The 27,287-nt window shown below is 48.2% G+C and overlaps 1 protein-coding gene across 1 annotated transcript in view; it reads right to left on the bottom strand.

Annotated features, from left to right (window-relative positions):
- Abca4 (ATP binding cassette subfamily A member 4) overlaps nucleotides 1-22,692 on the bottom strand; it is a 126,457-nt gene extending 103,765 nt beyond the window's left edge. The window contains exons 1-5 of the mRNA XM_038311073.1: nucleotides 22,627-22,692; nucleotides 9,830-9,923; nucleotides 9,270-9,411; nucleotides 8,184-8,323; nucleotides 2,886-3,013 (exon numbers count right to left, since the gene is read on the bottom strand). Coding sequence (XP_038167001.1) covers nucleotides 2,886-3,013; nucleotides 8,184-8,323; nucleotides 9,270-9,411; nucleotides 9,830-9,923; nucleotides 22,627-22,692 — 570 coding nt within the window. The remainder of the gene's footprint in view (nucleotides 1-2,885; nucleotides 3,014-8,183; nucleotides 8,324-9,269; nucleotides 9,412-9,829; nucleotides 9,924-22,626) is intronic.
- Between the last annotated feature and the right edge of the window lie 4,595 nt (nucleotides 22,693-27,287).

Genomic DNA, 27,287 nt, shown 5'->3' with positions numbered 1-27,287 from the left:
ATGGGTTAACTTAAAATGTAAGAGCTAGTTAGTAATAAGCCTGAGCTACCGACTGAGCATTTATAATTAATATAAGCCTCAGTGTGTTTATTTGAGAGAGACAGCAGGACAGGGAAACTCCACCTCTAGAACAAGGTGTTGAGATGCCCTCCAGAGCTGTGCTCAAAAGCCAAGAAAAAAGGGCCATAAGGAAAGCACACTGATTGTGAAGAACAAGGCATTTCCGATTAATAAGGATGACCAATTGTAGCTTCCTTGGGGGGACACCAAAAAGGCATATGGGCATGTGGTTGCAAGTACTAATGGCTATGTTGGCTAAAGGTAACACACAGAACTAGATGGGGTGAAAGGCATTATGTGCGAAGATAGCTGATCAGCTGAGAAGCAAGGAAGCCTGGGAGATAGAAAGGGAGCTGGGTGGGGGCCGTGACTGGTCTCATTGTCGTGAGAGGGGGGTTGTGGAACTTGCTAATCTGAGAGCATTGGCTACTCCAGCGCAGCATCCCCTAGAGCCTGGTGACCCTGGCTCCTTGTTCATGAAGAGCCTCTGTCCTGGTGCCCAAAGGGCAGTCACTTGAACTCCAAAGGTCATGGCTTTACAAACTGGGAGGAAATTTTCCCTAAATTCCAACCCTTATCTCTGCCTCCCTTTTATCACCAACTGGAAACCGTCACAGGCATTGCCAGGGCTGGAGGTTTATGAGCCGAGGAAAAAGCAAACGGGAAAAATGAGCCCTCAGTGCTGATGACACTTCCCCTGCGGTGAGGACAGAAGCCAGGCGGTGCCAGGCAGCCAGGTCCGCTTCTCTTCGCCTCGTCAGGAACGGAGTCTGCTCTGCTTGTCCGTTTCCAGGCATTACTGTAAGGTCTGGACCATTAGAAAGTAGGCAAGCATGGGCTTTGTCACGGTGATGCAGGGAACCAATCTAAAAACCCCTTCAGCAGCTGTCCCCACCAGGTGGGGAGGGGGTCTCCTCTCTCATCTGGGCTCTGATAGCAGCGCCCTGTGCAGACCTTCATCTCAGGACTGGCTCATGCTCTGAAATTCTCAGCTTAGGTTTTGGTCTCCCCTGGAGTCACGTCTAGCCAGTACAAGAGCTCACACCCGAGCTGGTCAGTCTCCCAGAAAGCTTGCTAACACAGCCAGCTGAGCTCTATACCTAACACTAAGGACTCAGCTGAGCTGGCAGGTGTGGAGAACTTGCGTTTCTAACAGGTACTCCTGCGTCACTGATGCTAATGACGGCGGGATGACAAGAGCCGGTCCAGTGGCTCTCAAGCCCTGAATTCCACTTAGCTTCTGTAGAATGGGCAGAATAACTCCATCGCTAGATGCTTCAGTTTCCCACATCTTTGTGTTTCATTTTAGGGTTACTGTGAGGGACAAAGGAGCCAACTGATGTGAAAGCCATGTATTTGTGTAAGTATAGAGAATTATTAACATGAATGAAATAAATTTATGGAGCAGCCAGAAATATCTAGAGTGGGCATATCTGGCACTAGTAAGCAAGTGGCCCGGGAATACGGAGCTGTGACAACTATGAGAGCCAACATCTATTCACCCAGTTCTTTGTTTATTTTGTTTTGGTTTGGTTTGTGTCTTGAGACAGAGTTTCTGTATGTAACAGCTCCAGCTTTCCTGGAACTCTTTTGTAGCCTAGACTGGCCTAGAACTCACAGAGATCTGCCTACATCTGCCTCCCGAGTGCTGGGATTAAAGGCCTGCACCACCGTCTTTACCCAGCTCTTATTTTAAGAGTTATTTTAATTATAGGCAGGTGTGTGCATCTGTCTGTGAATAGATGTGAGTGCAGGCGCACAAGGAGGCCAGAGGTGTTGGATCCACAGGAGGCTGTGAGCCTACTGACATGGGTGCTGAGATTCACACTGGGTCCTGTCTTAGACACTGTTCCATTGCTGTGCAGAGACATCATGAGCAAGGAAACTTTTATAAAAGAAAGCACTTAATTGGGGGGTTGTTTAAAGTTTTAGAGATTAGTCCGTTATCATCATGGTAGGAAGATGGTGGCACACGTGGAACTGGAGCAGGAGCTGAGAGCTACATCCTGATCTGTGGGCAGGCAGGCAGATACTGGGCCTGGCATGAGCTTTGGAAACATAAAAACTCACCCACTGTGACACATTTCCTTCAACAAGGCCACATGTATTCCAACAAGACCATACCTAATCCTTTTAATCCTTTCAAACAGTTCCACATTCTGGTGACTAAGCATTCAAACATGTGAGTCTATGAAGGCCATTCTTATTCAAACCACCACAGGTCCTCTGAAAAGCAGTGTGTGTTCTTATTCACTAGGCCATTTCTCTAGCCACACACACACACACACACACACACACACACACACGCACGCACACTTGCACACACTTAAAGAGTTCTTATCTTAGTTGGAGCCCTTCCCTCAAGTGCTTGGAGGTCAGCTTTTTACTGAGTAAGGGTACTTTTGTCTTCACACAATGACTCCTGACATCCAGGAAACACAACAGACATTTCTGTTTACATCGACCCTCCTCTGGGATGTAAGTCTCCTGAGTCAGGGGCTTTGCCTGTCTGGCCCATGCTGCTGCAGTAGCTATAGCTGTCCCTAAAGATTTCATTAGTAAATAAATGGTGGGATTTCTCTACTCTACAGGGTAGGCTCAGCCTTGTGATTTCTCTGCTTCCTTCAAGTTCCAAAAACCTGGGGAGTCTGATGGGTACCAGAGCTGTTTCAGAGTCCTGTGATCAGATGCTCCTTGACTCAATGACCCCCAGGTTTGTCCGCCATATGCAGCATGAGCCATGGAGTCTGAATATGGAAGCCAAAGGGAAAAGAAGTCTTCCTCAGGCTTGGTGCCTCCCCTCCTCTCCAACGGTCCTCACCTACCTGTTCCACACGAACTTGGGAGTTGATCAGAAGATGGGCAACTGAGTCAGACAGGCCAATGTTTCTTATGAGAAATAGCATCAGTGTATCCTCATCTTTTAGGATGGCTCGGATTTGTAATCCTCTTCCTGAATACGAATGGAAGAAAGAACAGGGGGGTTGATGGGAGATGAGCCAAAATAAGAACACCATCTAGCATCGATTCAAAACATTTCTACTTGACTCTTAGAAGGGGGCCGTGTTCTTGGCTTCCTGGGGAACTCTTGGAGACTGCGGCTGCTGCCAGTATCTGTCGTCTACAGTCGCACCACCTACAGCTAAAGAGCCTGAGCACAATACAGTGGAAGGCACAGAAGGAGGGACAGTTAACCCAGGGTGAGCAGGGTGTCAGGCACTTCTTAGAGTTGATCTGAGACACTGACTTTCAAGAGAGTAAAGGCTGGACGGTGGTGGCGCACTCCTTTAACCCCAGCACTCAGGAGGCAGAGTCAGGTGGATCTCTGTGAGTTCGAGGCCAGCCTGGGCTACAAGAGCTAGTTCCAGGACAGGCTCCAAAGCTACAGAGAAACCCTGTCTCCCCCCCTCCCCCACCGCAAAAAAAAAATCAAGATAGTGAAGGGTTCAGAAAACTCACAGGTCTGATAACTTCCTGCAAAGTACAGGTGGGCAAAAAAAAAAAAAAAAATCAGTCAAAAGTTATGGTATCAATGGCTTTTCTATATCCAGATAAAAAACGTGCTGGAACTGAAATCAGAAAAATAAGTTCCATTCACAATAGCATTGAAGCCAAACCAAATCAATCAACCGACCAAACAAACAAACAAAAATGCCATAGAGCAAACCTAATGAAGAAGGGAAAATACTTCAATAATAAAAACTTCAAAATATTGAAGTAATAAATTGAAGAAGATTTTAGAAGGTGGAAAGATCTCCTATAATCCTGGACTGGCAGAATTAATACCATGAAAATGGCTGTAACTCACAGAGAGAGAGAGAGAGAGAGAGAGAGAGAGAGAGAGAGAGAGAGAGAGAGAGAGAGAGAGAGAGAGAGAACATTAAAAACAGAAGGTGAGCTAAACTATTTGGGAAGAAGGAAGAGGGGAGAGGGCCAGCGGAGGGCTATGGTAAAAGAATGTGGCTAAAGTTCACAATATAACTGAAGAGAAATGTCCTTATGAAATCTAAGACTTTGTCCAACGAATACACACTAGCGAAAATAAGGTTTTTTTTTTTTTCCAAGACAGGGTTTCTCTGTTGCTTTGAAGCCTATTCTGGAACTAGCTCTTGGAGTCCAGGCTGACCTCAAACTCATGGAAATCTGCCTGCCTCTGCCTCCTGAATGCTAGGATTAAAGGCGTGTGCACCACCTCCTGGTGCAAAAATAATTTTTTTAAGAAAAAGAAAAAGCGGTTTTTGGATTAGAGATGTGTGCTCTGTCCTCGCTGTAGTTATGATGGGTACAGGACCCTTCTGTGGTTTCTGTCAACTCAGTCCAGGGTCGAAGCTCTGGGCGTCGGCGTGAACAGGATGACTGAGGGCAAGAAGAGCTTCATGTAAGGGAGTTTGGGGCCTGATGCCCAGGCTCATCCTGGTCAGCCTTAGTCCCGTCTCTCCAACTCTACTCAAAACCTTTTGGAAGCAGAAATTCTTTTTTCAAAGAGCCATGAAGGACTCCTTACTGTGAAGGTGTCCCTGGGGCACATGATCAGCCCCTCTCCATGTGATCAGTCACCACAGTGATTAGATGCTGTAGGGGTGACAAGCTCTTAACCCCCATATGGGTGCTCAGCATTAATCTTACCCCCACCCCTCCTGGAGGGCTCATCATAGCACCTGCCGCTTCTGTCGCTTCCTGGGTCAACATCAACCTCAAGCTGGCTACTGCTACAGTTTAGGAGACACTGGCGAGAAAAGGGTCCTCAGGTCCAGTTCTAGAGGTCATTTCAACAAGAAAGCAAAGCCCTGGATATGTAAGATCATTATGGCCCGAGTTTTCCAGGAGCCCGGGGCCTGGCTAAGCTCTGAGGGTTTCCCCAGGGGGCGTGTTCTTCTAACACTGACTCTAGCTCCAGAGCAAGCTCCACCTCCCACCCAGCCTTTTCTCCACTGCTGTTTCAGGGATGTGATGTTCTTGTATGTTCTTGTATGTTCCTGTAAATGGTGACTAGATCCATGTTGCCAGTGATGGTTTCCTACTGCAGGGCAGGGGTCAAGCCCACAGATCTGCCAGTGTCTAAGGCAGGGGCAGCTGGCCCTGGGGTTCCCGTATAGTGGGCTCCTGTCAGGTTGGGTGCCTTTGAGAGCTGGGCCAGTGGGGAACCCGCCATCACTCTCCTTTGCACAGGAAATGTCCAAGGACTTTGGGGGAACCTGATCGTAGGGTCCCCTGGAGCAGCAGGGCCTGAGAGAAGGGGCTGTATCTCATCTTTGTCCTGTCATTTTCCAAAGAGCTCAGCTGTTGTCTTGTATTACAGAGAACAGCCTTTAGACAGCTCTACGGGCTCTCACTGTAGTGGTCCAGGGACACACACAAACATGCAAACACCGTTGTCTAAGGGTTGAGGACTATGGTCTTGCTCTTTTTGCATCCTTTGTCCCACCTGGCCATGTTGGGCACACAGAGGTAAAACTGCAATTTTAATTCTGTCTGTCATATCTCCTCTCTCTCTCTCTTTCTCTCTCTTTCTCTCACCCAGTATGAAGGCCTGATATAGTACTGAGGCCTCAATAAATGTCTGTTGAATGACTGACCCTAGATACGCAATAAATACCTGTGCTCCTGTCCCAAGAGTGAAGCCCCATTTGGCTGTTTATTTTTTAGTTATTCTTTAACATTCTCAGCTTATATTGCATACAAATGCCTCAGGAGAAGGGACAAGACAGAGAGTCATCTGGCCTGGGTATCATATGACTGCGGCCTAGCTGTGGCAGGGGTGGGGTGGGAAAAGAAGGGCAGGGACATGGTAAAGCACACACCCGAGCTGGGGGCTGAGGGTCACCCTGCCTGTAGAGCATGGGGCCCAGGGTCTGAGCAGCAGGGTGATACCAGACAGGCTCTCCATTAGATTCCTGAGTGAGGCCGTGTGAACGGGGTGGGGTGGGGGTGGGGGGTGTCTGGGGAAAGAAAACTACATTTCTTCTAAAATGTGGTTCTACTTGTTCTCTTCACTGGGAAGACTGGAGGCTAGGAGTGGGGGGCAGAAGGTAGCTGCAGGTGAGGCTGTGGGAAGAGGGGTTTAGAGATGATTGAGACCACAGAGCTGACTGGGCACAGGGGGGTATGTCTGCAACTGGGGTGTCCCCGTTAATCCTCCCCTGCAGAGAATGCAGCTCTACAGGTTCGCTGCAGAGAAAAATGTTACTGCCTGGGTCAGCACGGGTACACTTTCCCAGGTACCTGGGAATCCCACAGGCAAAAGCCGCAGCAGCTGCAACAGTCCACCCCATTCTGCATGACTGAGTTTCTAATGACCTCAGACTTCACACCTTGACCAACACCCTACAACCTCTCCCTGACGTCTTGACTAGACTTTAGTGCCTGGCCCAACTTGGGCGTGGGCTCTGGACCCTCTCAGTTTCTGTCCCTATCCTGACCCCTTATGCCCTAGCCATGCTCTCCTTTAGGAGATTTCCCCACACATGGAGAGCCTACAGAAAGAACCACCTGTGCCTCGTTCACCCTCAAGTCCTGTTCTGGGTTTAGAGTCATGATTTTGGTTCTCCTAGATACTTGTAGACCACAGAGACTTCTGCATGGAGTGAATCTCTTCCACTCCCTGCAGCCAGACTTAATTTTATGGTCAGACCCACCAATGAAAAGGCCACTTCATGGCAGACCCTTCAGAATAAAGGGGAGGAAGGAAAGTCTCCTTGAGATCAAGACAGTGGCTGTCTAGCGCATCTGTTTGCTTAGCCTTGGCCCAAACATCTTCTTGGCTGGCTGAGCTCCCCCGCATTGGATTTTTATTATTTAAAAGGCAAGTAGTGAACCAGTCATAATGGCTCATGTTTATAATCCCAATACTTAGGAGGCTGGGGCAGAAAGATTATTACAATTTCCAGACAAGTCTGAGCTACGTGAGTTCTAGGCTGGCTAAGCTAAGTAAGAACCTGTCTCAATAAACAAGCAAATAAAATAAAATGCTTGTTGTGTTTCTACCGTCTATAACCCTTCACATTTGAGCTAACGGTATCACCACTTCTCCAGCAGAGCATTTGTAATCTGGGCTGCAGAAATGATGACCAGCAGTGTGTGCTCTGCAGTTCAGAAGCAGTGTGAATGTAGCTGAGCAATCCTAACCCGGAGGTCGGGATGTACTTCTGTGCTCTTGCCCCTCCAGGGAGCAAAGGCAGAAAGTGGCCAGATGGGAGGGCGCCAGACTCTGCTCCCAGTCTTTCCCCTTCCTGACTCCCCATGTTCTCAACGCCCTCTGCTTCCCCATACGGTGAGGGACAGCATGACCTACCCTATTTTTGTTCTCGAGGTGCCCTGCAGGCAGGCACTCAACTCATCCATCTCTCTGTTCTGGCCTGCCAACCATGAAGGTGTTTCGTCCAAGATTAAACAAGCGGATGAACTAGACAGCCACTGTGTGTATACCTCACAGTAGGTACCAACTGTGTGCTGAGTGTAGAGAGGGCATGTCACATACTGTGAGTGAGGAGGGCTGGCCGGTCACATCACCATCTTAACTTTACTGTTGGTAACTCGGATATAAGCCGCCCTATCCAGCCACTCTCGATCCCTTGGCGTCCCTTGGTAGTCCTTTCCCATGGCTGTCACATGTGATCTTTACGGATACACACCTCTGTCTTAGGAGCACACGTCTTTCCCCAGCGGTAGCCTCTGATCTCCATCCTTGCTGTCTTCCCACTCACCATCTCTCCACATTACATCCTGTTCTCTACGGACCCACCCGTGTCATTCTGGATGCTAAATGTGACTGGAAATGTCCATTAGGAGGAGTCTTTGTCTCTGTATGAATGTGAGCTTGTGTGTGTGTGTGTGTGTGTGCATGTGTGTATGCGTGTGTGTCAATGGAGGTACACACATGCCACAGCATGCATGTAGAGGTCAAAGGACAACCTCTTTGCGTTCACTGCTGTGTGAGACAGGCTAGCTGGCCTACAAACTTCTGGGGGATTCTCCTGCCTTGACCTCCCGCCTCACCACAGGAGTGCCGGTGTCTCTGACATCTTTTCATGGAATTGCCGACTCTTTACTAGGTCTTCAGCGTCTGGTGTGTCAGGCTAACTCTAGAGGCAAGTACAGAATAGGGACAGGGGCACCCAGGTTACCTGCGAATCTTTCAGGGTGAGTCCGTAGAGTGCCCATGAGCTGGGACAAGGTGCGGAGCTCAGCCCAAACCTGGCCAAGCTGCTGGACCTCTGGTGTGTCCACGAAGAGCTCTTGGAAATCTCGATACACTCTTGCCAAGCTGTTGAAAGAACGCCTTATAAATAAATAACTGTCGTTTTCATAACTATACAGTTAGCAGCTTTGTGCTGTTTTTAAATTGGTTTAGCATGGCCTCCATTTGATGGCTAGTTATAATTTTAACCCTGACAAAAATGATGAGTGTTTTGCTCAATATTTGAATTGCAGCAGGGCAAGCCGACCTTAAACCCCATTTTCTCTGAGTCTGTCGTTCTGAGGCTGTTGGAAGCTATTACCAGTGAGTCTTCCCTGCCTTCACCCAGTTCTCTGAGTTCTTCTCCACCACCCACTCTTAGGGGTGGGACCTGACGCCACACTTTATCCATACGGTCCTCCCTGCGCATACCCATCCAGGCTGACTGGACAGGGAGAATGGAGATAGGCAATTGGATATTCAGTTTTGTGGGTTAAAAACCACACCATGGGAGCCACATCCCAAGATCCCTGCACTGCAGGTCACTAATGACAGTTTCAGTCATTAAAGGTTTGGAATTCACTATTTTCTTCTAAGAAGGAAACCTCACATTGTAAACTTGACTTCGGGTTTCCTTGCATTGCTTCTTGGCATTTTTCCCAGGCCTTGTCTGAAGGGGCCTGTGGAGGAGACGGAGATGGCTACGGGCAGCCTGTGGCCGAGGTGAAGGAAGCCAGTTGTTCTCACACCTAAGAAAACGGGTGACCACAGTGTAGTGGGCACATTACAGCCTGGCCTACTATTAGATTTTAGGTCCCCTCTTGGACATACAGATGAACAAATCATGTTCATGTGGCTGAAGTTTGAAGGTTTTTTTTCCCCCAGTCGCCTTGCCATTAACAGGCTGTTAGGTAGGAAGCTGTCCCTCCCCACACTTTCAGAATTGCTCATCAGTACACACTCCTGCATATGGGGGGGGGGATGGGCAGGGGGTGCAAGTTCCTCCCTGTAGGTGGGAAATCTCAGCACTTACATGGAGTTGTTATAGTTTGACACAATTCCAGGAGTTTCTCCCGGGGTGGGGTTTTGAAAACAAGGGTTATTCATATTGCAGAAAATCCCCTGGAGCCATGGTAACATTCCTGCCGAAGGCATCGCCTTGTTGGGAAAATGGCCTTTAAGACAGAAAATGAAAAGGAGAAGGAGTGAGTCACAGAAGCCAAGCAGGCCAGGAGCACAGACTCTCTGGGACTCTGCTTCTCCCTCGTTTATGAAGTGGGAGCGTCTAATGCAGGTTACTCCCTGTGCTGTGTCCCAGAGTTCATGGCACATAAGGAGACAGATGAAGGTTACAGGGCTATGTTTGATACCCAGAACCACAGAATGAAAGAAATGAACAAGCAAACAGTACATTCTTTCAATATACCATGACAACCAAGATTGCGCATGTTTTAAGAAACTACAATTTGTTCAGCATTGATGAACCTGGTCCACATACCAAAGCCTCTGAACTGTCAACCGATGTGATATCCCCAACACCCAGAAGAGCTTCCTAAAGGGAAGGCCAGCCGGGGCTTCTGGGCTCATACTCACATTGATGGTGACTGTACAGGGGGTTGGTGTTCCTCAGCCAGATTAACACCAGAAACAAAGACAGAGGCCACACGAGTTCCACCACAAAGCGAATCTGGAAAAAGAGAATCAAAAGAGAAAGATCAAGGGTGGTAAGAGACTTGGGGAGATGATACGCCCAGAGGAGAGAGGCCTTCGTGGTGCGCTGTGGTACAACGGTATGCCATGTGACACTCTGGGCACCAGGGATCACAGACCCCACAGCAGCCGGGAGCTTCCTGTCACTGTCTTAACATCCTAGTGTCTGTGCTGATGTCGCATCACCTAAAGCCAGAGCACGTATGTACAGCAATGATGCTCGATGTGACCATGTGACCGTTACAGGTATGTACTGTGTTCAAATCATTCACTGAGAGACAATGTCTATTCATAAAAACCAAACTAACAAAAACCGTAAGCTGGAAGCAAAGCGTGATGCCACGTGGTGTCTATAATGGCAGCACTTGGGAGGCTGAAGCATGAGTTCAAGGCCAGCCCCGATGATGTAGCAACTTTGAGACTACCCTGTCTCAGAAACGATTCACTGCCAGGAGTCAACGGCTGTAAAATCAGTAGCAGCCCCGTGCGTCCTGTGCTTGTCTCCTGGTCGTCTTGCTCTTGATTTTAATCTTGTGTTTATTATGGCTCTAGGAGCAATAGACTACACTATGCATAGATAAGCATATAGTACCATAGAGCTATGTTGTGCGGATGCACAGTGGGTGCTGCTGGGAGGTCTTTCCAGTCCACTTTACAGTCTGCAAAAGGTGATGAAATTACCTAATCAGGCACTGCCCAGAATCAGGCCCATTGGTAAGAGGAGCCTGACTACCTGAAGAACTTCCTTCAACCTCACTCCTACACCACCTCTTGCCTGATTCATTGTATCAGCCAGATTCTTTGTCCTTCTGCATTCTCTCTGCATCTAGTCCTGAAATAGCACAGACACAAGACCGAGACGAAGGAGCTCAGGGCTCGGCACATATGACTGTATACGTGGATGTAGATTCTTTCTCTTTCTTTCTTTCTTTCTTTCTTTCTTTCTTTCTTTCTTTCTTTCTTTCTTTCTTTTTTTCTTTCTTTCTTTCTTTCTTTCTTTTTGAGACAGTTTCTCTGTGTAGTTTTGGAGCCTTTCCTGGAACTCACTCTGTAGACCAGGCTGGCCTCGAACTCAGAGATCCACCTGCCTCCCAAGTGCTGGGATTAAAGGCATGCGCCACCACCACCTGGCTAAGTATGAAGATTCTAATAAACTCCTGTGTAATGCTGGTACCTCAGACTGGAAAGATCTCATAATTTCTCATTCTGTGGATGAGTGAAGAGACCTACAGAGGCAGACCTACAGAGGCAGGTGACTTGTACAGTATCAGAACAGGAAGCAAAATCCAGCCTTCTGCCTCCTGGGGCAATGCTCCTCCTACCCCCTCCCATTGCTTTGCCTTCTGGTAGGAGATAGACCTTGCTTGAAGGTGGTCATTGAATTAATGAATGAACCAGTGATCAAATAACTCTGTAATATGGTGCCCCAAAGCAAAGTCAACAGAAATCCAGCAAGTCAGCATTTTTTTTCCTTCAACAAGATCTGTTGTTTAGGGGAAGCAGACCAACTACCTGTTTCTTCCCTCTCCCCACAACCAGAAGAGGTGGCTGATCTCAACCTACCACAGAGAGATGGTAGATCTAGGGAGGCTTGGTTTGGAGTCAGAGCTCTCCTGACTCCAAAAGAAGAGGCACTTGATGGTGGTGCTCACATTCCAGCGCTGGACACAGTGGGAGAAGGAGAGGGAGAGGTGACTGTGAGCTAGGGATCAGACATGAAGGAGACACCCTAGGACAAACCAAGTGCTGCTTAAAACAAAACAAACAAACAAAAAAAAAATCAGAAGCTGGCTGGCAGCCAAGTCCTAACGTATCTGAAAACTCATCGTAGAAAATAGACCACACATTAAAAGAAAACAAAAATGTTTACAGGTAGATGGTAACTTTCTAGAAAGACTCTACTCGATGCTTAACGAGGGAGGCCACGTTAGAGGAAACATACATACAAAAACAGCAAGAAGGCAGAACAATGTGTTTCCTTTAATGTGTCCAGTTTCCAAGGCTTTCCTAGATACATATTTTCCTACAAGGTGCCGAAATACCAATACCGAGTTGGTCAATTCCCACCTGGGGTTTAAGGAAACAGCCCCAGGAATATTTGCTAGCAATTAGAATTGCTGGTAATTGTCCACAGGGCATGCGCATCCAGAGTCCCCCTGGCCTAATGCCCTGCCAGCCCCCAGCACTCTTATTTTCTCTCTTGGTCCCTAGAGCAACACTCGGGGGCTGCACCTGGCCTCCACTGTGAATCCAGCACCCTATACAAGGCAGGGTTCGTAGAAGTTCCCATCAGACGCGTGTGGACTGAGTAAATCTTAATCAAGGGCCTTGGGTGCCTCTCTGGGGAGCTGGAGTTGACTCAGGGGCTCAGGCCACCAACAGTCGGAAGACTTAATACACTGCACCCCACCAAGGCGTGTACACCAGCTTCCCTCTCACCTCTATTCCGGACCATCCTGTAAGGATGGTGGGGGAACAGGTTCGACAAGATAGCCGTGTGACAGGTGCAAGTGATGACGCCGGAAGTTGCTCTGGGTGTCTTCACTGAGGAAACGAGACAACCAGTACGGAGTCATCGCACTTGACAACTGATTGCCATGTTGGCTCTCTACCAAAGACATTGCTGCCTTCTTGCAGTGTGTCAACCTGTGAGTCATGTGAGGTGCTAACCGCCACTCAGGGAATGTGAAGATTTGGGTTTCAACCACTCACAGGCTTGCTTAATTTCCGAGTCTCAGTTTTCTCCCCGACGAAACAGGGATGCTTTCCTGTCCTACAGTATAGTGAGAATTAAGAAGAGACTACTCTGGGACCAAGGACTGGGGTTCATGACCCGGGGTAACCCTCCTAACTCCCCATGCCACAGAAGCTCACCTGTAAAAGAGGAATGATATCAAGTCCTGTTTCCCAAAGCCGTTGTCATAATGAAATATAGTTATCACGCCCAACACAGAAAGCAGAGCCTGGCACGCAGACCGCTTATTACTGTGTCATGGGGTCGCCCCAGAGGCCACAGGAGCACAGCGGGTGACAGCAGGTCATAGATAGACGAAAGAAACACAATGAAAACTAACGGCAGCATCTTAGCCCCTCCCCACACATTCTTGATTCCTCCCTTTATGGCAGCGGTTCTCAACCTGTGGGTGGCGACTCCTTTGGGGGGGTCACATATCAGATCTCCTGCACATCAGATATTTACATTATGATTAATAACAGTAGCAACATTACAGTGATGAAGTAGCAAAGAAATAATCGTACGGTCGGAGGTCGCCACAACACGAGGAACTGCATTAAGAGTACAAGCATTAGGAAGGTTGAGAACAGTGCTTTATAGGTTCAGTTTGGAAGCATAGGGTACATCCTCTCCTCCACACTTAAGAAAGGGGTGGATGTGCAAGGTCCTGGTCATGGGGGATGGGCTGATCTTGCCTTCCTGTCTCAGAAAAGGGGTTTCTAGACTCACACTAGTACTTTTGGTCTGTCTAGGAAATGCTACTTACAAGTTTTGGGTTTTGTTTTGCTTTTATTTTGGAAATGCTTTCTTGTTTGTAACTGCTGTACCGTGTTATTTTACTTGGACCTTTTATTCATTTCTTTTTATTTTTTGCATATGTGTGAGTGAGTGGTATGTGCATGTGTTTGTATGTTCCTGTTTGTGTGTGCAGGTGTGTATTAGCATACTTCTGTGTATGAGGACGTGTGTGCAGGTGTGTGTTAGCATATTTCTCGTGTGTGTGTGTGTGTGTGTGTGTGTGTGTGTGTGTGTTTAAGCCCCAGGCTGACACTGGGTGTCTTCCCATTGTTCTCCATTTTAGTTCCTGAGACCAAGCTTTTCACTTTCTGACCCAGGGTCTTCTGTTTCAGTGAGTCTGACCAGGCCAGCTTGCTCCAAGGATGTCTGTCTCCACCTCCCTCAAGGTGAGATCAAGGGCAAAGTCTACTTGGGTTCAGTGTGTTCTGGGGCCTGAACTCTGGTCCCCATACTTGCATGAAAAGTACTTCAACTGCAGAGCCAGCTCCCCAGCTCAGTTTTATTTGTATTAATTTTTTAAGTTAGCATACAAAATACTGGGCTTTATTATGTCATTGTCACATGCCTTATTGTCCTTCCTTCTAATTCGTCCCCATTCCACGCTATCCCGCAGGCCTGCCCCTGAGGGTTCCCTTCCTTTCTCCAGACAGCACCCCTTTTTGATTGCTTCTATCCTCTCCCTTTTCCCTTAGGATCTTTCCCCATTCTGTATTTGGCATGCCTGCTCTGTGAGGGCACCAGGACTTAAAGTCCTCTATGGGGGAAGCGGGAGCAGAACCTCCCCCCTCCCCCCCCCCCGCCGCCCTCCCTGTGCCTGCGTTCTTCCTCATGTCTCTAAATCGGGGCTGCTATTTTCTTCAGATACCCAGGGCCCTCCAATGACCAGTCTCCATCAGCAGTCCTTACATAGCTGGACAGATGCACATCGGCCTCTCAGCCATGTCCACAGGGAGGTCAGCATCTCCCCCAACTGTTTTAGGTAACTCCAGTACACAGCCAAGGCTGAGAACGCCCGTCCCAGCAGAGCTGGCCATCTTTAAGGAGAACTGAGGAAAAGAATGTTTTCCCTCTGTATGGGATCTGGGGCCCGCAGCCCCTACGGCCACTCTCTGTGCAAAGACCACCTGTCATTCTTTCTTCACCTGGCAGAGGCAGGTGAGTCCTCCCAGCAGCCTCTTCCCCTCCCCCAGAATCAGTAGGTCAGCCCAGATGAGCATTGTGGCCCTTGTAACTCAAGTGTACACAGGCATGCCCTAGGGAGAAATTCCACATTATAATAAAAACCTGTCTCCAGAGCCTGCCCCCTGCGCCCCCCCCCACCCCGCCTTAAGCATGTCTGTAACTTTAATTAAGCCCAGTCTAAGCTCAGAAGCCAACCCCCTCCATGGAATTTTTTCTAACTATACTGGTATTTCCTTGTTCCCCCTCCCCTCCCCCTCTTTACCGTTCAGCCTGTGTGGGGGAGGAAGGGTTCCTGGTCAGGGCAGAGTTGTGCTTGTTGTTTTAAAACAGCCAGTTAGGTTTTCTCCCTTCCCTCTCTGTTTTCAATTTAAAAGGGAGGTAGTCAGAGCTTGAGAGCAACAGCTCTGATCCTCCCTTCTGGGCTGAGCTTCCAGACAGGACTCAAACATGGCTCAAGGCCACCCTGAGTCTGGTGTACTTGGAGCTGGTGCCTAGGGTCCCCGTACCCCATGTTCTCATCCCCTAACGCTGCACCCAGCATTAACGGTCACAGTCGTAACAGAAGCACAGCTCTAGAGTTTAGGAAGTGAACTCCTACTTTTATGAGTCCTCAGGCCTTCACCAAACATCCTGTCCTTCCCTGGAAGTGGGGCCCCATGGACACCAAGGGATTCTAGGAGCTGCAGCTGAAGGGCAAGCAAAAGCTGCACTAACGTGCTTCACAGCCCTCTCCAGCCGCATGGGCAGGCGTGATCTTGGGCAGTGTCTTCGGGAGGCAGGGGTGTGAGGGTTAAGCTCCCTAGAAATCTCCTCTGAGTCCCTGGGCCCCTTCCCCCACCTCACGCTTCCTCCGACTCCGCTGCTGTGTCTCCATTCTGCTCGGGGAATCATGTGTGGCAGCCTCCTTCTGCCTGATTCCAAATTCCATCACGGCAAGGGCTGTGTTCAGTTTTCCTTCACGCAGGTCAGACATACATTCAGGCTATAGATCCATATGAGTTTACATCTACTGTCCTGGTGGGTGATAAATTACCCAGTCACTCTCTCTTGCTGAAATCTGTGCCTTGTCTGCTAGTCAGGGCAGTGGAGCATAATGACCATGTCTGCTATCCGGAAGTCACACATGGTTTAATCCCGGGTCTAGGTTCAGCTCATCCTAAGCCTTCTGAAGCCTCTGTCACCTCATTGGTACCCACAGGAGCAAATGAAGCCTCCTGTCCTTGCCCCGCTGTGGGGGTTAAATGACAAAATGTATTTAGAACTATGACAGGTACTTCGTGACATCAAGTGCTTCCAGAGGATGGGAAATGAAGGGAGGGGAGTGGGCACTTGAGGATTCTTACTCTGCATCTTGAGGAGGTGAAAAAGGAGGATGGAGAACCTTGGTATCTCTCTATCTGGTCTCACTTGTGATCTGCTTGCAATAAAAAACCCCTAAAATATATAAGCTGAGGAATGGCCGTGCCACGGGCTGCCACGCTGCACTTTCTGCAGAGTCAGCATTATCTAGAGGTGGATCTTTCCAGAAGATCCAAGAGCCTTGAAAGGAGCCACAGACCCTTTCATAGAGCTGTCAGGGGCTTAGGAAAATGCACTCACCTTACCTAGACATCCTGGAAACATTGGCTCTCTCTCGAGGCTAAGTTTCCAGGCCATGCAAGTGATATCAAATACAGGCAGGGCCCAGGCTAAAGTAAGACAGGGTTCACAGCATGAATGGCTCCATCCCTTGGGGAGCACACAGTGAAGAAGAAAGTCCCCATCCAACAGGAATGCATTTAGAATGCCAGGGAGAGGGATAGAGACTGTGAACCTTCCGGAGCCAAGCCTGTCTCTGGAAAACCGTGTTGGCTTGCCACAGCAATGGGAGCATTGCTGGCCAGCAGTCATGGGGCTAGGGAGGGGAGGGGTAGATAGGAGATGGGGGTGGGCAGTGGTGGCATATTGAATTTCCTTGGCAATCTGTAGAGTATTTGCACCCTGAGAAGAGAGATTGAATTGTCCCATTTATCATTGTGAACTTAGCACCTGGCATGCTGCCTGGGGACTATTATTTCTTGACTGAATGAATGAGTGGACACCATGAAGTTAACAATGAGTCTTGCTCAGATTTTGACAGCATTCTCATTCATTCAGGAAGGGACATTTCTGGAAGGGAATGAGCCTTTGGTTACTGTTAGCACTTGGTCCCTGGGGGGCCCAAATAACCTCAAGGCTAATTTGAAATGACACCAGCCTTGACAAGGACAAGCAGAAGTAGGACAATGGTGTCCCCACGGGTGAGCTTGGCTTCTCCCTTCGGCCTCCCTGTGTACTGTCCGAGCCACATCTAGGCCTTTGAGCTTCATTCGTTAGCTAAAAAGCTATGGTCCCTCAACCCTAAGGTTAGTCAGGGTTTCTTTCTCATGGGTCTGGGCCTGAGACACCTCAGAGGCCCTGATTTCAGCTCCACAGATCTCTGGTCTCAGTTACCATCTTAGCAGTTCCTCCTCCTTCCCTCGGCTCTCTCGCTCGGAGCATGGCACCTTCTACCTCCACAAACCCTTAGAGTTTTCTTCTCCTTTCCACTGCTAGCTTTCTTCTTAGCTGACACATGTCTGTGCTCATCTCTCTCTCTGACCAAATCTGCCTGAGGCACACACGCAGGTCTTCACACGCCCCACCACCTGGTCCCCCTTCTTCCCGATACCCAGGAAGGCCCTGTTCTGCCCATAGAAACCCACCCAAACCATCCTCTTTGCCACAGCCTGCCTCCTCCACTGCCCTCTTCATGAGGTACAGCTTTCTTTTCTTTCTGTGCATGTGTTAAATGCATGCTTATTTGTGTGTGCACATGTGTGTCAGGGTGCCTGTGTGTGTGAAGGCCAGAGTTCAATAAGGGGTGACATCTTCAATTCTTGGCCCCATCATTTAATCTCAGCTTTCCTCACTGTAATTATTCAGCCACAAATAAGGCTGCACTTCCGGTTTCTAAAGGCAAGCACATGCAGACGGGCCCTCGGATGCGGAGATGCCTAAATGTTAAAGGGCCCTGCGTGACCCATACATGCATATGTGTGGTTCCATACACGTATGACTCAGATAAACCTTTCCACACGTGCGTGAGCCTGTCATCTGCGTATGACATGATCATGCCAACCCCCTGTGTGTATGCGCTAGGCAGCTTTTAAAAGCTGGACGTGCCATCTTTCTCTCTCTGTATACCGATTCCCAGGCCTGTATGCACCCCCTCTAATAAATTCCTAAGTGGGTTTGTTGCTTGTTCTGTGTTTCCTTCTCACTCATGCTTAGGTAATTTCATTGGCGCCATGACTCAGATTCGAACCAAAGTTGCTCTCCTCACCCACCACTTATACGAGGCAGCTCTTGGCTCGCTGCATGAGCCCCTTCTCTATCCCATTACTAAACCTTCTAGAGACTCCAACTTCATCTCCCAGATTTAACTCGTCCTTTTTTCCTCTATGTGACACAGAAGGAGGGATATGGCCTTGGGGTCCTAGGACATTAGCTGGGACCTTCCTTTGCACTGGACCTCACCACTCAGGGCTGGGCACCCTGCATACGTGCTTTAGTGGCCGCTGAACTTCTTATTCGTGAGTCAAAGAAACTAACTTTTTGGGTTACCCACCACTGTCTTCTCTCTTCACCACAATCTGTCCCATCTCTTAACTTACAAAGGCTGACAAACCTTACCCCCTTCCCGAGTTCTTTCCCTCCAGGTGGCACTAGTAGAAGATGCCACACTCACTTTCCAATCCTGCCCACCCCTTAATATCTCAAATCTCCTACCTCAACCTAACATTAATTATTCCCCATCTCATTCCTGCATAGAGACTTTAGAGAATCTACTGCTCCACCCCTCACATATACAGGAGGGCAAACTGTCCCAGGCCACTTATACCTGGGACACAGATGGTAGCTCCTTTTTATGTGAAGAGACCCATAGAGCAGGCTATGCCATAGTGTCAGATACTGGGGTGGTGGAGGCACAGGCACTCCCAGCCCATACCACTAATCATCAGGCTGAGTTAATAGCCCTTACCCGTGCCTTCCAGTTAGCAAAGAGACACTCTTTAAATGTTTACACAGACTCCAAATGTGTGTTTCATATCCTCATGTCCCACGCAGATATCTGGAAGGAACATGGGCTTCTTACAACAAAAGAAGGATCCATAACTAACTCAGATTACATGATGGACCTATTAAAAGCCTCCCATCTCCCCAAAGCTATAGGAATTATTCACTGTCGCTCTCATCAGACCGACAGTTCCATTATTTCCAAGCAGCCAGAACAACAGCATTCCAGAGCCCAAACCTACCTCAGTCACCTCAGGGGGTTCATACAGTACAGCCCGCATTCTCGCAGACACCCCCTGACACCCAGCAAATTCTGTTCTACCTATATCAGCTCTTTCATCCTAATAGCAAAGCTCTGTTTCATTTTGTCAAGGCTCACCTCCAACCCGCCCCTGAGGACTTAGAGTTCTTAAAAGCTATCACTGCCTCTTGTAAAATCTGTCAAAAGTCAGATCTCAAGACCAAATATCATAGCTTCCCTTTTCCCATCCACCAGGACAGGGGCTCCCTTCCAGGAACTGACTGGCAGCTGGATTTTACTCATATGCCCACAGTCAGAAGAGCTAAATATCTCCTGGTCTTAGTGGACACAATGTCTGGATGGATTGAAGTGTTTCCTACCACTAATAAGAGGGCCCAGACAGTTTCTGATGTTCTTCTCCGAGAAACCATCCCCGGTTTGAAATCCCAACCTCTCTTTAGTCAGATAATGGCACAGAGTTCACTTCCCAGATTTCCCAAAATTTGTCTAAAGTTCTTAACATTCCCTGGCATTTTCATATCCCATACCACTCTCAGTCTTCAGGAAAGGTAGAATGAACTAACCGTTCCTTAAAAAATGTTCGTGTTAAAATGTCACAGGAACTTCACCTTGACTGGGTAAAACTTTTGCCTCTGGCCCTTCTAAGGCTTAGGGCTCTCCCCAAAGGTCCCCTTTCATCTCATCCTTTGAACTTATGTATGGGTGGCCAGTTTTAACCCGGGCCTCTCACCTAAAACCTCTTCTCTTCCTGATCACCTTCTTACGCCACTGTTATCCCATCTACACTCCCTATTATGGAATTTTACCGACTACTCATTACCTCAGCCATGTGCAAATTCATGCCCACCACCAATTAAAATAGGGGATCAGGTACTATTCTCTCCCTCAGACCAACGCCCCTCACTCCTTTCCCCTAAATGGCAGGGCCCCTTTAAAGTAATTCTTGCAACTCCCACAGCTGCCAAGCTTGAGGGACTCTCTCATTGGATCCACCTGTCTCATTTAAACTTTTTACTCTTCCAGCTCAAGATACCCCCTTGTATATGGTAACTCAAACAGGGCCCTGCTCCCTTAAGTTCCAGAGGGCACCATTATATTTCCAGTTCCAGAAAAATAAGTCTCATCCTTACTCAACTCTCCTTTGCTAAAAACTCCATATACTTTCCCTTTTCCTCTTTCTCCTATATACTTTACCAACTTCCCCATATCTCCGATGTCATGCTTAAATTTCCAGTTAACCACTCAGCTGTTACTACAGGGACCATCATTAAACATAGAGAGTTGGAAGCACAAGGACTGTCAAAAGCCCAGGTGGTAAGAAACAATAACGAGTTTGCAGCCCCAAACTCCAAAAAGCTCACAAAAGAGACTTTAACATAACAGGTTTATCACTGACTGTAGCAGTGTTTCCTGGATATTAAGGTAATACCATGACGCTAAAGGAAAACCAGTGCCTTAAGATTCACTTCAGATAAAACATTAAAGGGTCTAATAATTATCCTTTTCAATAATTTCCCCCTTCTTCCCCCCATCTTCCATTCTATCACTGTAATCATAACCTTTTAATATGTCTAAAATTTATTTCTTTTCAAACATTTTTATAAGCTTTAGGGAGTGAATTGGACCTACCTAAACGGACCAGACTCGCCCAGAATAAGTATTATTGAATTCTTCCCTTATTATTCCTGGTCTCGGGAACCCCTGGGAAATTCCCCCCCCCCGAAAGAGCCCCCCTCTATCTTCCATCTTGGGACTCTCCTCTCTTAATCAGGATCTAAAATTTTTTCCAGACATAATTTCCTGCCTTTCCAGCATCTTGCAAGGTCCAAGCTGCCAACCAGCCAGTTCCTCAGAGTCCGAAAAAACAACAGTAATCAGCCACCCCAGGACATGGTCAAGCATCTGAACTTGATGCCCACAAAATCAGCAACAATGCCCACATAGTCAGTATGAAGCAGTCATGAGAGACCTTACGACGCCCCATTCTCACCCATTAAGACCCCCCAAACTCCCAAATTTTTATAATAAATAAAGGGGTGGAATATAATTATTCAGCCACAAATAAGGCTCTAGAACTGTGCACATGCAGACGGGCCCTCGGGTGCAGAGATGGTCTGAATGTTAAAGGGCCCCGCATGACCCACACGCGTGTATGCTTGGTTCCATCCACATATGAGTCATCTAAACCTTTGCGCATCTGCGTGAGCCTGTCATCTGTGTCATCTGTGTATGACGTGGTCACACCAAAGCCTGTGTGCATGCACTAGGAAGCTTTTAAAAGCTGGATGTGCCATCTTTCTCTCTCTCTGCACACGGATTCCCAGGCCTGTACACATCCTCTCGAATAAACTAAGCGGGTTTGTTGCGTGTTCCGTGTTTCCTTCTCAATCACACCCAGGTGATTTCACTCTCACAACACCCACCACCAGCTTCTTAAGTCATTCCGTATTTCTAGGACCCTGCAGGGAACTGGGACAGCCCTTCCTTCCTTCCTCCCTCCCTTCCTTCCTCCCTTCCTTCCTTCCTTCCTTCCTTCCTTCCTTCCTTCCTTCCTCCTCCTCCCCACTTTCCTCCTCCTCCTCCCCCGTCCTCTCCCTCGCTCCCTCCTTCCCTCGCTCCCTCCTTTTCCCTAGCCGCTCCCCCCCGCTCTCTATCTCTATTTCTCCAGGATCTCATCTATCCCAGACTGGCTTGAACTCACTCACTATATAACCAAAGCTGACCTTGAATTTCTGATCCTTTTGCCAGGTCTATACCAACATGCCCAGTTTATGTGGTACTGGGGAGCAAATCCAGGGCTTGGTGTGTGCTCAGCAAGCATGCTACCAACTGAACCAGCTGATTTCTTTAGAGATATGCATTTGTCTCTCGTCCCTTCAGATGAGGGATAAAAAGCTGTCTGCGGCAACTCTGGAGGGGCTCAGGTTTCCTGAAGCTCTCACCTGCTGGGATATCAACCTGGGATATTCAACCTACATTACTTAATATCACTCTGGGTTCTCAAAATATACCTCAGGTTTCCCCAGCTATCATAGAAACCAGGCCAGAAGGAATATGCATCTTATGCCTTTAAATCCTTACTTAGTCAGGCCCACTAAAGGGGTTTGGGAAAATGCATGGTTGGTAACACAGTTACACTTTCCAGACCTCTAACAGCAACTGGAAGATGCAAGGTTACTTTTCTGCAGCAGGAAGACAGAAACAGTGTGTTCAATGAAACTGGGACCGCTCTGGGAAATGCATCCTGATTCCAGGAATGTTCATTCCACTCCCGAGCATCAGTTAAATTGCTCTCACTGTGCTGCGAAGCTAGTCAAAGCCTTCTCGCCTTCCTCTGGCTGTGTTTTTCAGGGCTTAGGATGCTTCCATGGTGTGGTGAGAGCTGGACCAGCAGATGTCAAAGCGGGAGGGGGTGGGAGGTCACAATGGATTCCTCTGCTGGGCAGGGGACAGAATATTTTTTTGTAGTCAAGGCCAAGAGAAGCATGCCATCCTGCAGGAGGGCACTTGGTCGGAGAGGCTCACTGAGCAGCCAAAGGCAGCCACAGAGCTAAAGGGCAGTAAGGTTTCAGCCCCTCCTCCCTTCTTCCTCCTCACACCCCACCTCCACCCGCTCCATGCTATTACCTTTTGTCTTTTTCTCAGAGTCCAGTTCTTCCAAAGCAAAAGCTGTATCTGCCTGGGGAAGCCCATGCTGGTGACCACCCAGGACCAGGGGATCACTCTGAGCAGGGGCTCAGGCAGGCAATGGACACAAAGGCCACTGGGACTGCCTCCAGCTCAGGCTGCTGTGCCCTTCTGGTGATTAAAGGCCCCCGCTTTTCCCCTTCAGACATAATCCCTTCTAATTACCCCTAAACCCTTTGTCAGGGAAAGGAGGCAGCTAAGACTCCTTTCTAGAGGGGAAAGAAAGGCCTAAATACACACGTGCGTGTGGAGCACTGAGGGCACAGAGATGGGGCATTCAACGGGAAACCAAGTGCCTCAGGTGCCCTCCGCCTTCAGACAACAGAGGGGCTCTGGGGGATTCTGAGTAAGATGCCTCCGCCCTCTCTGCATGTTAAGTTTGGGACAATTCCCTTTGCACACCCAGAGGCTGGACAGTTGCCTCCTGGTGATCTAACATGGGCCAGCATTCCGAATTAGACTGTTTGCCCCTTAACGAGTTGGAGCTAAAGTGATCCCGCTTTTTCAGCCCTTTGTTCTGCACTATAATAGTTTCAAGTCTGATCAACCGGCCCTGGCTGCCTGGGATAATCCAGACTCAGCAGGACAGAAGCAGTGTCTGCCCTGGGCTTGGACACAGTACTTACCACCATTCCGGGTCAGCAGGGGGTGTTGCTAGATAGATTGATCGCTGGTGATGGAGCTGTTAGTCCAAGGACCCCCCAAACATCTGTCTGTCTGTCTGTCTGTCTGTCTGTCTCCCTCTCTCTCTCTCTCTCTCTCTCTCTCTCTCTCTCTCTCTCTCTCTCTCTCTCTCTCTGTGTGTGTGTGTGTGTCTGTCTGTCTGTCTGTCTCTGTCTCATTTTTGGCTTTTTGAGACAGGGTTTCTCTTTGTAATAGTCCTAGCTATCCTGGAACTAGCCCTGTAGACCAGGCTGGTCTCGAACTCAGAGATCCACCTGCTTCTGCCTCCCAAATGCTGGGATTAAAGGTGCATACCGCCACCACCCAGCCCAAACAAGTCTCTTTAGTACTTCCCCATGGAAGTTTTGCCTCCGATCCCTCAAATCTCAGGAATGTTTTTTCTTTGAAAAGTGGTGGACACTAAGACCTGAGGAAGGAGAACCATGAAGTAGTAGAGACACTGACCAGGCAGAAATCACGGTCTGTCCGTAAACGTGGTGCGTGAACTTGGATAACCTAAGAATGTATGAGGGCAACCATGAAGTCAAGCACAGCTAACTGGCTGTGCTTGGAGAAGCTTCCCATGACAGAGAAGGTTTCTGCCTTGAGTGTTGAAAGGTTCCTTGGAGGTAGCGGCATTTAATATAAGGCTCTGGTCAATGCAATATAGCATTTCACATGGAGTAATTCAGGATGCGGTATAACGGTAAACTGCCTTTACGTATCTTGTTTTTACCATCGTTATGGTCTTGTAGCTGCTTGCTTTGTTTTTACAGAGAAGCAATCTAAAGGCTCACAAAATGAAGGGCTTTGCTGGGTGTTACACATGATAATACTGGGTTATGGGACCAAGTAGCTCACTAACATTCCCTGGAAAGACAGGGAGGTGGGAATTGCTTATCCTGATCAGGAAACCGCGAGGAATAAGGATGGCTCCAGTGGGCCACGGGTGGGAGATACTGGAAGAAGAGGCCATAAAAGGGAGACAGAGACCAGACTCAGAATCTCAGACCCATGATGATTCCATTGAGATTAAACGAGCAAATATGAAGTGGCTCCCAAGTGCAGGGCACCCCTAAACAGAAACAAGCTCTGGACAGGATCACTGGGCACGTCTTACGTGTGAACGTGTGTGGTTTTTATCATGCAGGGAGAGAGAAAATACTCGAATCCAGTGCCTCCCAGAGACAGCTCTGTGGGGCAGGCTGCCTGAGAGGAAGCCAGGAGAGACAGCAGTCACGTCAGAGGACGGGAGGGGCTGGAGGGGCTGGAGGGGCTGGAGGGGCTGGAGGGGCTGGAGGGGCTGGAAGCAAAGTGACCCAGCAGAAGAGAGGCGAAGAAGACAGAGAGGTCCTGCTAGAATGACTGGGCTTGGAGCCTACTGGCTGGATAGTGACAGGGTGGCCCTCCAAGAGAGGAATGGCAGTGGAGAGCCAACTAGGCGGGTAGGAGGGATTTGCCTTTAAATCCATTTTTTTAAAGTTGGTGGACAGTTCTAGGCAGTGTGGAACTGGATATATATAACTGAGAATCACCTTGAACTCCTGCTTCTCCCAAGTGCTGGCATTTCGGGAACTAACCCATCTAGCTACATTTCGGTGACGCCGAAGTCCCTGTGACGTGTGCTGCCCCGAGATGTTCAGCAGGCAGCAAACACCAACTTCTAGGATGGAGAGAGAGATCTGAGACTCATCAGCACGTGGACGGGTGACTAAGTCCTAGACTTCTGCCAGTGGCAGATACTGGGAGAATACGCGAGCTATGGTGGGTCAGGGTCACCCGGTTAAGATGGGAGAAGTTACGGTCATCAGATTATCAGCTATGTGAACTACCTATTATTATTTAAATAGGCCACTTTTAACTGAGCTAGAAGGGGACACGTGTGACTAACAGCAAGTACTTTGCTATAATTCAGTCGCTAACCATCAAGGAGTGTTGTTTCTCTCAAGGAGTGTTGTTTCTCTCTGAGTGGAGCTCCTCTGGCCTGAACTAGTGTTGTCTGAAACTGACTGCTCCTCTTTTTCATTGGGAAACCACAAACAACGTGAAACCACCATTCCAGTCAGTTGAAATTAGATAGTTCCAGCGTCTTCAGAACAAGCCCCCTGTTCAGCCTTTGCCACCACCACCACCCATCTCCATAAGCTGCTTCTTACTTCACAGTATTAGAACCCTGTGCCCATTAAATAATAACTTCTCATTCCCTATTTCCCCCAGGCCATGGGGACCACCATTCCCGTTTCTGTCAATTCAACGGAATCACGTGTTAATCTGTCTTTTTTATGTCTGACTCATTGGGTTAAGGGTTATCTATGTTGTCGTATGTTGTCTTAATCACTTCAGGCTTCTCTGTAAACTAGGTATCAGATAAACAATAGATAGTTTTCCCAGTTCCTGGGACTGTGTAAGACAAAGAACAAGATACTGATGGGTGTGATGCCTGGTGAGGCCCCACTTCTGTGTGCGCTCCCACGAGGAGCTCTCTTCAGCCTTCTGTAAGCACCCCTGCCCCACCCACCCGGCCTCTGTTGTCATGACTAATCTCTCCCAAAGGCTCAGACAGTACTGTTATCATACTAGGGGTTATGACTCCAATTTGTGGCTTTTCAGAGGCCACACCCACTCAAGCCATAGGACAAAGTCCAAATTTCTTTCCTTAAAGTCAGGTGGTATTTGATTGCTTGTATATACCATTGTATTTACCACACTTTGACTATTATTGGGTAAGGATGCTATTTTACATTATACATTTTGACTATTATTGAGCAGTGACACCCCGGCCAGCTGTCATTAGACTCTGCTGTGCTTCTGTAGCTCAGGCAGGTTAGCTGTACAGCATCCCAGGGCTAAGTGCCACTTCCCTTCGCCTAAATGAGTTGAAGTTTGGCTCCTATCCCTTGGAACTTAAAGATTTTTGTTTGTTTGTTTGTTTGTTTGTTTTTGAGACAGGTTTCTCTGTGTAGCCCTCACTGTCCTAGAGCTCACTCTGTAGACCAGGCTGGCCTCGAACTCACAGAGATCCGCTTGCCTCTGCCTCCCCAGTGCTGGGGTGAAAGGCGTGTGTCACCACCGCCCACTTAAAGATTCTTGACTAATGTAAGTTATCTTAACTATGAAGGACATACCTATCTTCCACACAGATTACACACACACACACACACACACACACACATGCACACACACATGCACGTGCTATAGGACTGTAATCCTGGGTAGGTCCATGATCATGTAAGGGGAAATTCTATCAAGGTGTATAAAGTGTCAAGGAGAAGAGCCTTCCTGTCTGACGTGTATATCATTTTAAGAACTTAAGGAAATCCATGGGTACAAAATTCTAGTTAGGAGTAAGTTCCAGGTGCTATTTATTACACAATCCAGTGCCCACAAATAGCAATGATGAACTGTATATTTCAGAAAGCCAGAAAAGATTTTGCATATTTTCACCATCAAGAAATGATGAGGATGGACTGGACTGTTGTTTAACTTGTGGAGTGACTGCCTGGCACTCACAGAGCCCTGGGCTTGGACCCTCAGCACAGCAGAAAGCCGAACGCCTTGGAGAATGATTGTAATCCCAGCAATGGGGAGGTAGAGTTAGGAATAACAAATTATCAATGGCTATCTAGTGAGTTCAAGGCCAGTCTAGGTTACAGAAAATGCTGTCTTGGAGGAGGAGAAGGAGGAGGAGGAGAAGGGGAAATAGTGGTGTAAGACACGGCAGATGTGGGACTGGGAAGATGGTTGAGTTGTTAAGTTTACTGACTGCTTCCCCAAAGGACCCAGGTTCAAATCCCAGCACCCACATAGCAGCTAACAATTGTCTGTAACTCCAAGATCTGACACTATCACACAGACTTACCTGCAGGCAAAATACCAAAGCACATAAAAGTAAATAAATTTAAAAAAAAAGAAATGGTAGATGTTTGAGGAGACAGATA

Source organism: Arvicola amphibius, chromosome 14 (genome assembly GCF_903992535.2).
Source record: "Arvicola amphibius chromosome 14, mArvAmp1.2, whole genome shotgun sequence".
Lineage (NCBI taxonomy): Eukaryota > Metazoa > Chordata > Mammalia > Rodentia > Cricetidae > Arvicola > Arvicola amphibius.
The sequence above is the reverse complement of the archived record's forward strand: the minus strand, read 5'-3'. Positions and strand labels throughout refer to the sequence as shown.